Raw genomic sequence first — 9,953 nt, forward strand, 5'->3', positions numbered from 1 at the left:
CGGGGCGCGCCAGGCAGGGAGGCCCCGAAGAGCACGCAGGGATGGAATAGCACAGAACTTAGTGCAGGAGTGACAGTGAGACTGAAAAGGCAGCTCCTGCCTGGATCCCAGGGTGGGGGTGGGGATGGGGGTCATGAGCAAGGAGTCTGGCCCTTAACCTGTGGGGCCAAGGGCATCAGCTGGCTTGTCAGTATGCCAGAGCTGTCACTCAGAGAATCAGGGCCGTGGGATCGGAAGTCGTCCGTGGGGTTTCTGCTGACGGGTGCTAAGGTCTGACAGGCAGTGGAGGTGTCGCGGAGGGGCTGGATGCAGAAGCAGCTCCGGAAGAAAACCGCCAGCACCCGGTGGCGGAGGGCCGTCACCAAGCCCGGCCAGGTTGGACAGGAAACGCAACACATCTCCTTAAAGTGTCCTTTGCTGGCGCCGGGGTGAAAGGTCCTTCAGCCTCCCGGGACCTTGGAGGGTGCACGACGCCACCCGGCCCGACGTCGGGTCAGCTCAGCGGCGAGCACCCCCTCGCTCCGGCGCCTCGACGGTGGATGGTGGTCGCTCCGCCGGCCCTGCAGGGGGCACTGTGGGAACGGCTTAGCCTCCGCGCATGCGCCTTGCGGCAACCCGGGCGGGGGCGGGGCGTCCGGACGCGGAAGCGGAGCTGCTCCCGTGAGGGACGGCGCCGGCGGGAGTAGCCGCCTTTGCGGACGCAGCCGGGTTATCGACCATGGCGCTGCCCCCGGCCGTCGGGACCGCGACCTGGCCCTGCTGCAGCCTCCCCCTCACGCGTCCTTTCTCCCAAGCGACGCGGCGCTGGGGGCGGCCCGGCGGGGAGGAGCTCGGCCGCCTGCCCCTGGATGACCTGGCGTCGATGCCGCGGTCGGCCGGGGGCCCGGAGCTCCTGTTTGGCCTGTCCCCGTGCCTCCTGGCGCTGCGGGCCGCCCGCCGCCGCGTCGCCCGGCTCCTGCTCCAGGCCTGCAGGTCTGGGCTGCAGGGGCAGCGGGCCGAGCTGCTGCGCGCGGCCGAGGAGCGGGCCATCCCAGTGCTGCGGCCCCGGCGGCGGGAGCTGGATGTCCTGTGCCGTCACCAGGTTCACCAGGGCGTCTGCATGGAAGTGAGCCCCCTGCGGCCCCGGCCCTGGGCCGAGGCCGAGGTGGCCCGGCCAGGAGACGACCCCCAGCAGCTGTGGCTCGTCCTCGAGGGGCTGCAGGATCCCCGGAATCTTGGGGCTGTGCTGCGCTCCGCTCACTTCCTCGGAGTGGATAAGGTCATCACCAGCCGGAGAAACAGGCATGGACGCCCCTTATTTCCCGTGCGTCCCCATCTGGAGGCACAGCCGAGTTCCTAAGCACCTTGACCCTTGGGTGGTCCCTCAACCAGGCCTCCCCGACTCCAGAATTCTTACCCCCTAACCCTTGGGGTATGGGGGAGGGCACAGCACCGGGCCTGAGGTTACCCGGCTTCATATCTTGGCATGGGGAAACCTTGCAGCTGCCCGCTCACTCCAGTAGTCAGCAAGGCCAGCGCCGGGGCTATGGAGGTGATGGACGTGTTCTCCACTGATGACCTGGCCGGTTTTTTACAGGTAATGGCGCGGGGGAAGCGGGGGTGTGTTAGTAAAGGAGAAGAAATGAACCAAGCTCAGTCTCCAAGAGCCTCCTGGCCAGCAGCTGAGGGAGGAAGGGGTTGGGGGCGGTGGTATCGCTTCCTTGTTTGTTTAGTCACTAAGTCGTGTCCACTCTTTTCGACCTCACGGACTGCAGCACGCCAGGCTTCCCTGTCCAAAATATTGTGGCCATTGGAGCTTCAGCATTATTAGCCCTTCCAGTGAGTATTTAGGATTGATTTCCTTTGGGATGGACTGGTTTGCTCTCCTTGCAGTCCAAGGGACTCTCAAGAGTCTTCTCCAGTTCCACAATTTGAAAGCATTAATTCTTCGGAGCTCAGCCTTCTTTATGGTCCAACTCGCGCATCCATACATGACTACTGGAAAAACTGTAGCTTTGGCTATATGGACCTTTGTCAACAAAGTGATGTCTCTGCTTTTTAATACGCTGTCTAGGTTGGTCATAGCTTTTCTTCCAAGGAGCAAGCATCTTTTAATTTCATAGTTAAAGTCACCATTTGCAGTGATTTTGGAGCCTCCAAAATAAAACCGGTCGCTGTTTCCACTTTTTCCCCTTCTGTTTGTCATGAAGTAATGAGACAGGTGCCATGATCTTTTGTTTTTTGAATGTTGAGTTTTAAGCCAGCCTTATCACTCTTTCACCCTCCTCAAGAAGCACTTTAGTTCCTCTTAGTTTCTGCCATTAGAGTGGTATCATCTGCATGTCTGAGGTTGATGGTATTTCTCCTGGCAGTCTTGATTCCAGCTTGTGATTCATCCAGCCATCTAAATCGCTTTGAGGAGAGAAGGATCTGGAGTTTTACAAAGCATACATGGAGCAGAATCTGACGTTACGGACTTCCACTGCAGTCCTTTCAGAGGCGTACTTTTTGCTCCTCCTGCAGGTTTACTCAGTGCTCCACTGCCTAGGGGCTTCCTGATAGCTCAGTTGGTGAAGAATACGCCTGCAGTGCAGGAGACCCTGGTTTGATTCCTAGGTCTGGAAGATCCACTGGAGAAGGGATAGGCTACCCATTCCAGTATTCTGGCCTGGAGAATTCCATGGACTGTATAGTCCATGGAGACGCAAAGAGTCGACATGACTGAGTGACTTTCAGTTCACTGCCTAGTAAGTAAAGTGTTAGTTGCTCAGTCGTGTCCAACTCTTTGGGGCCCCATGGACTGTAGCCTGCCAGGCTGCTCTGTCCATGGGATTCTTCAGGCAAGAATAATGGCATGGGTAGCCATTCCCTTCTCCAGGGGATCTTCTCAACCCAGGGATCGAACCCAGGTCTCCTGCATTGCAGGCAGGTTCTTTCCCATCTGAGCTACCAGGGAAGCCCATCTAGTAAGTAGGTCTTGAGTAAATGTTCACTCGTGAGAAACCAGTGATTCCTGCTTCCTCCTGTAGGGAAGCAGTTTGAAAGGCTCTTTGAACAAGGACGAGTCTATCCCTTCCCCCTGGTCCCTCCCACAAAAGAAGAAACAAACAAAACAAACCCCCCAAACCACTACCACCAGCAGCAGCATCACCACCACCAAAAAAACCCACTTTGATGTCTAGGAAGGGACAGTTCAGTTCAGTCGCTCAGTCCTGTCCAACTCTTTGCGACCCCATGAATTGCAGCACGCCAGGCCTCCCGATCCATCACCAACTCCCGGAGTTCACCCAAACTCATGTCCATTGATTGGGTGATGGCATCCAGCCATCTCATCCTCTGTCAGTTCAGTTCAGTCGCTCAGTTGTGTCCGACTCTGCGACCCCATGAATCGCAGCACGCCAGGCTTCCCTGTCCATCACCAACTCCCGGACTTCACTCAGACTCACGTCCATCGAGTCAGTGATGCCATCCAGCCATCTCATCCTCTGACGTCCCCTTTCCCTCCTGCCCCCAATCCCTCCCAGCAACAGAGTCTTTTCCAATGAGTCAACTCTTCGCATGAGGTGGCCAAAGTATTGGAGTTTCAGCTTCAGCATCAGTCCTTCCAATAAACATTCAGGACTGATATCCTTTAGGATGGACTGGTTGGATCTCCTTGCAGTCCAAGGGACTCTCAAGAGTCTTCTCCAACACCACAGTTCAAAAGCATCAATTCTTCGGTGCTCAGCCTTCTTCACAGTCCAACTCTCACATCCATGCATGACCACTGGAAAAACCGTAGCCTTGACTAGACAGACCTTTGTTGGCAAAGTAATGTCTCTGCTTTTCAGTATGCTATCTAGGTTGGTCATAACTTTTCTTCCAAGGAGTAAGCGTCTTTTAATTTCATGGCTGCAGTCACCATCTGCAGTGATTTTGGAGCCCAAAAAGATAAAGTCTGACACTGTTTCCACTGTTTCCCCATCTATTTCCCATGAAGTGATGGGACCGGATGCCATGATCTTCATTTTCTGAATGTTGAGCTTTAAGCCAGCATTTTCACTCTCCACTTTCACCTTCATCAAGAGGCTTTTTAGTTCCTCTTCACTTTCTGCCATAAGGGTGGTGTCATCTGCATATCTGAGGTTATTGATATTTCTCCCAGCAATCTTGATTCCAGCTTGTGTTTCTTCCAGTCCAGCGTTTCTCATGATGTACTCTGCATATAAGTTAAATAAGCAGGGTGACAATATACAGCCATGACGTACTTCTTTTCCTATTTGGAACCAGTCTGTTGTTCCATGTCCAGGTCTAACTGTAGCTTCCTGACCTGCATACAGATTTCTCAAGAGGAAGGTCAAGTGGTCTGGTATTCCCATCTCTCAGAATTTTCCACAGTTTATTGTGCTCCACACAGTCAAAGACTTTGGCATAGTCAATAAAGCAGAAATAAATGTTTTTCTGGAACTCTTGCTTTTTCCATGGTCCAGCAGATGTTGGCAATTTGGTCTCTGGTTCCTCTGCCTTTTCTAAAACCAGCTTGAACATCTGGAAGTTCACGGTTCACATATTGCTGAAGCCTGGCTTGGAGAATTTTGAGCATTACTTTACTAACATGTGAGATGAGTGCAATTGTGCGGTAGTTTGAGCATTCTTTGGCATTGCCTTTCTTTGGGATTGGCATGAAAACTGACCTTTTCCAGTCCTGTGGCCACTTCTGAGTTTTCCAAATTTGCTGGCATATTAAATGCAGCACTTTCACAGCATCATCTTTCAGGATTTGAAATAGTTCAACTGGAATTCCATTACCTCCACTAGCTTTGTTCGTAGTGATGCTTTCTAAGGCCCACTTGACTTCACATTCCAGGATGTCTGGCTCTAGATGAGTGATCACACCATCATGATTATCTGCATCATGAAGATCTTTTTTGTACAGTTCTTCTGTGTATTCTTGCCATCTCTTCTTAATATCTTCTGCTTCTGTTAGGTCCATACCATTTCTGTCCTTTATCGAGCCCGTCTTTGCATGAAATGTTCCCTTGGTATCTCTAATTTTCTTGAAGAGATCTCTAGTTTTTCCCATTCTGTTGTTTTCCTCTATTTCTTTGCATTGATTGCTGAGGAAGGCTTTTCTATCTCTCCTTGCTATTCTTTGGAACTCTGCATTCAGATGCTTATATCTTTCCTTTTCTCCTTTGCTTTTCGCTTCTCTTCTTTTCACAGCTATTTGTAAGGCCTCCCTAGACAGCCATTTTACTTTTTTGCATTTCTTTTCCATGGGGATGGTCTTGATCCCTGTCTCCTGTACAATGTCACGAACCTCAGTCCATAGTTCATCAGGCACTCTATGTATCAGATCTAGTCCCTTAAATCTATTTCTCACTTCCACTGTATAATCATAAGGAATTTGATTTAAGTCATACCTGAATGGTCTAGTGGTTTTCCCTACTTTCTTCAGTTTGAGTCTGAATTTGGTAATAAGGAGTTCATGATCTGAGCCACAGTCAGCTCCTGGTCTTGATTTTGTTGACTGTATAAAGCTTCTCCATCTTTGGCTGCAAAGAATATAATCAATCTGATTTCGGTGTTGACCATCTGGTGATGTCCAAGTGTAGAGTCTTCTCTTGTGTTGTTGGAAGAGGGTGTTTGCTATGACCAGTGCATTTTCTTGGCAGAACTCTATTAGTCTTTGCCCTGCTTCATTCCGTATTCCAAGGCCAAATTTGCCTGTTACACCAGGTGTTTCTTGACTTCCTACTTTTGCATTCCAGTCCCCTATAATGAAAAGGCCATCTTCTTTGGGTGTTAGTTCTAAAAGATCTTGTAGGTCTTCATAGAACCGTTCAACTTCAGCTACTTCAGTGTTACTAGTTGGGGCATAGACTTGTATTACTGTGATATTGAATGGTTTGCCTTGGAAACGAACAGAGATCATGCTGTCGTTTTTGAGATTGCATCCAAGTACTGCATTTCGGACTCTTTTGTTGACCATGATGGCAACTCTATTTCTTCTAAGGGATTCCTGCCCGCAGTAGTAGATATAATGGTCATCGGAGTTAAATTCACCCATTCCAGTCCATTTTAGTTCGCTGATTCCTAGAATGTTGACATTCACTCTTGCCATCTCTTGTTTGACCACTTCCAATTTGCCTTGATTCATGGACCTGACATTCCAGGTTCCTATTCAATATTGCTCTTTACAGCATCGGACCTTGCTTCTATCACCAGTCACATCCACAGCTGGGTGGTATTTTTGCTTTGGCTCCATCCCTTCATTCTTTCTGGAGTTATTTCTCCACTGATCTCCAGTAGCATATTGGGCACCTACTGACCTGGGGAGTTCCTCTTTCAGTATCCTATCATTTTGCCTTTTCATACTGTTGATGGGGTTCTCAAGGCAAGAATACTGAAGTGGTTTGCCATTCCCTTCTCCAGTGGACCACATTCTGTCAGATCTCTCCACCATGACCCACCCGTCTTGGGTTGTCCCACGAGCATGGCTTAGTTTCATTGAGTTAGACAAGCCTGTGGTCCTAGTGTGATTAGATTGACTAATTTTCTGGGAGTATGGTTTCAGTGTGTTTGCCCTCTGATGCCCTCTTGCAACACCTACTGTCTTACTTGGGTTTCTTTTACCTTGGGCGTGGGGTATCTCTTCACGGCTGCTCCAGCAAAGCGCAGCCGCTGCTCCTTACCTTGGACGAGGGGTATCTCCTCACTGCCACCCTTCCTGACCTTCAACGTGGGATAGCTCCTCTAGGCCCTCCTGTGTCCGCGCAGTCACTGCTCCTTGGATGTGGGGTTGCTCCTCCTGGCCGCCACCCCTGACCTCAGACTTGGGTAGCTCCTCTTGGCCATTCCTGCACCGTCGCAGCCTGGCACTCTCGGCCACTGCCCCTGACCTCGGACGTGGGGTAACTCCTCTTGGCCGCCGCCCTTCGGGCACGGGGCCCTCCCAGCTTCTGCCCCTGACCTCGGATTTGGGGTAGCTCCTCTCGGCCGCGCTTAGTGCGCCGGTCGCATCCTCTGTCAAATCTTAGCAAAACCCGTGGTCCATCAGCATTTGTCTTCAGCTGTGCTTCCCTTGCTGGACACAAGGGGGCAGTATTGCCCTGTATTTAGCAGTTTCCCTGACCGTCCCCCAGGGCTCCTCTCAGTCCTTGGGTCCCTGTTCTATACTTATTTCTTGTTTGTCACATGCAATCTGATGGTTTTAAATTGCCATTTAGATACGAATGCCTCCCAAATATATATCCTTCTGGGTTTTGCTCCTGAACCTCAGATTCACATATCTAGTTGCCAACTCAACAGCTCTTTTTTCTGTCTAATGGGCGTTTCAAACAAGATTTCCAAATGTTCCTGTTCCTTTTGCAGAGTTAGCCAGCTCAGTTGATGGCAGCTCTTCCTGCCTTCAGTTGCTTAGGCCTTGGCGTCCTCCTTGGGTCTTCTGCTCTCTCACCCCACATCCCACCTGTCTTACGAGGACGTGATTGTCCAGTCCTGCACGTGCAGCTGACGACAAAGGCACCGCTAGTTCAGGTTTGCCCAGAGATTAGAAAGGATTTAGAATACACAGATATTGTTAAGGCACAGCCTTTCATTTTTACCTTGGCCTTATTTCCATACTTACCTGGCAGGAAATGGCAACCCACTCTAGTACTCTTGCCTAGAAAATCCCATGGACAGAAGAGCCTGGTAGGCCACAGTCCATTGGGTCGCAAAGAGTCGGACACGACTGAGCAACTTTCTTTCTTTCTTCTTTCTTTCTATTTCCACATTCTGACCATTGCTAACCATCTCCACTGTTACCACTGTGGTCCAAGCCACCATCATCTCTCCCTGTGTCACTGCAGAAACCTAACTGGTCTGCTTGCTTCTGCTCTCAACATAGAGTAATTCTGTAGAGACGTAAGTCAGACCGTGTCCCGGCTTCTCTGCTCAAAACCCTTCAAAGGCTTTGCCTCTCTCAGAGTGAAAGCCAAAGGCCTTCCAGTCGCCTTTGAGGTCCTACCTCCTGTGGCCTCTTTTTTCCTTTCTTGTCTCAGCAGCTCCCTTTCCACTGGCTACTTGGCTGTTCTGCTGTTCCTCACGCTTGCCTGGTAAGCGCCTGCCTCTCGGCCTTTGCTCTTACTGATCTCTGCCTAGAGTATCTCCTCCCCAGGTGTCTGCGTGGTGCTCCCTCCCCTCACCTCCCGCAGGTCTACACTTCAGTGAGGCCTCCCTGACCTCCCTGCCACGAGGCTGGGGTTTGGGCCTGTTTTGTTCATCCCCTTATCCCCAGTGCTGAGCACAGAGCCTGTCCACTCTAGGTACTTGATAACTACTGACTGAATCCAGCGGCTTAACGAGGGGATGACTAGATGTGCAAGGCCAGGCTCCTCCTGGCTGGTGCTCCGCTGAAGAATTGATTTCACCTCTCCCCTTTCAGGCCAGAGCCCGGCAGGGCTGGCTCGTGGCTGGCACAGTGGGCTGCCCGGGGCCTGAGATCGCCCTGTCCTCCAAGATCCCCATCACTCGCTGCTTGGATTTCCTCTGGGACCGGCCTACCCTCCTCGTGCTAGGTAGGTAGATGTCCCTGCTCTTTGCTGAGATGCAAGCTTCCTGAGTGCCTGCCTGCGCAGCTGGGGCCTCCGTAACCCTCCGGCCCCCTTGCTCTGCAGGGAACGAGGGCTCTGGTCTGTCCCAGGCAGTGCAGGCCTCCTGCCAGCTTCTCCTCACCATCCTGCCCGGCCGGCAGCTGCCTCCTGGACTCGAGTCCTTAAACGTCTCCGTGGCCGCAGGTGAGTTTCCACTCCCCTTTCTTCTCTCCTTCTGATCACATGCATAGAGCTGCTTCAATTCATCCTAAATACCTTTCTCAATCTTGCTGTGTCCGAATTGCTTATATATGCCGAATGAGGAAAATATCTACATCTTTTAAAAAATTAATAATGTTTGACTGCTCTGGTTCATCATTGCTGTCCAAGGACTTTCTCTAGTTAAAGTCAGTAGAGCAGAGGTCACTGTCTAGTTGCAGGCTTCTCATTGCAGTGGCTTCTCTTGTTTGTGTGCGGGCTTAGTAGCTGTGGTGCATGGGCTTCATCACCCTGCAGAGCATGTGGGAATCTTCCCGAACTAGGGATGGACCCCGTGTCCCCCACATTGGCAGGCAGGTTCTTAACCACTGGACCACCAGGGAAGCCCCCTACAGCCTCTTGAGGATGGAGTGAAGAAGTGCCTGGCCCATGGTCCCTCCTCTGTTCCACCCTTGTCCTTCTATCTGTCTGTGCAGGAATCCTTCTTCACTCCATTTGCAGCCAGAGGAAGGGGTTCCCAGTGGAACGGAGGAGAGAACAACTTCTCCATGACCCCCAGGATCCCTCGGCCTCATCTGAAGCAGCCAGAGTGGCTCAGCACCCAGGACTGTCCTCAGGATCAGAAAAGAAGAGACAAGACGGGGGCTAACCGGGACTGTCCACGGTGTCTGTGTGCTGGGGAGCGCACGCACCCACACCCTCGAATGTGCTGGAGTCTCTTTGTCTTCTTATGAGTGGGCATCAGGCCTCTGTTTATAAACCGCTATCCTGGGGAGCCAGGAGCTTTGCAGTAGAGACCACAGGAAGTTCAGTTTCCCATTTTTTTGGACTTTCGGTTGGAGATGGCAGCCTGTTGATTTCTACGCTGTGCTGGGACAGAGGGTCTCTTTCTTCCCAGGTCCCGCCTGGAAGCAAGGGGGAGTTTTGGACATCAGAAGGGGATCAGGCAGCCCCATCCAGGGTCCTCTTCCTCTTGGATGGGTGTGAGAAGGCAGAGGAAAGCCCGGGGCACTCCTGTGGGCCAGACAGGTGCAAATCCAGGCTCAAACCCTCTGAACACACGACTTCATCTTTCTAACCCCCAGGGCTGTTGTCAGGATCCAGTGAAACATCACTTGATATCCAGCAGGCACCCCTTCTCTCTGGTTCGTCCACTAGGTGGCAGCCTTGTTCTTTGGTCCACGGTCCCTTTGGCAAGCT

The 9,953-nt window shown here is 51.8% G+C and overlaps 1 protein-coding gene across 1 annotated transcript; it reads left to right on the forward strand.

Moving 5' to 3' along the window:
• The first annotated feature begins 619 nt into the window (after positions 1–619).
• Positions 620–9,548, forward strand: MRM1 (mitochondrial rRNA methyltransferase 1). The gene is made up of 5 exons (XM_019981850.2): positions 620–1,281; positions 1,483–1,576; positions 8,387–8,519; positions 8,619–8,738; positions 9,230–9,548. The coding sequence occupies exons 1-5, from the start codon at positions 719–721 to the stop codon at positions 9,400–9,402; spliced, it is 1,083 nt and encodes a 360-aa protein (XP_019837409.2). The 5' UTR covers positions 620–718; the 3' UTR covers positions 9,403–9,548.
• Positions 9,549–9,953: the final 405 nt, after the last annotated feature.

The sequence above is a fragment of the Bos indicus genome, chromosome 19, assembly GCF_029378745.1.
Source record: "Bos indicus isolate NIAB-ARS_2022 breed Sahiwal x Tharparkar chromosome 19, NIAB-ARS_B.indTharparkar_mat_pri_1.0, whole genome shotgun sequence".
Lineage (NCBI taxonomy): Eukaryota > Metazoa > Chordata > Mammalia > Artiodactyla > Bovidae > Bos > Bos indicus.

Bases quoted from the DNA above. Each gene is read 5' to 3' on its own strand.
- MRM1 (XM_019981850.2), top strand. From the start codon at position 719: ATGGCGCTGCCCCCGGCCGTCGGGACCGCGACCTGGCCCTGCTGCAGC. The intron at 1,577-8,386 runs GTAATGGCGCGG...CTCCCCTTTCAG, and splicing joins ACCTGGCCGGTTTTTTACAG to GCCAGAGCCCGGCAGGGCTG. The intron at 8,520-8,618 runs GTAGGTAGATGT...CTTGCTCTGCAG, and splicing joins GCCTACCCTCCTCGTGCTAG to GGAACGAGGGCTCTGGTCTG.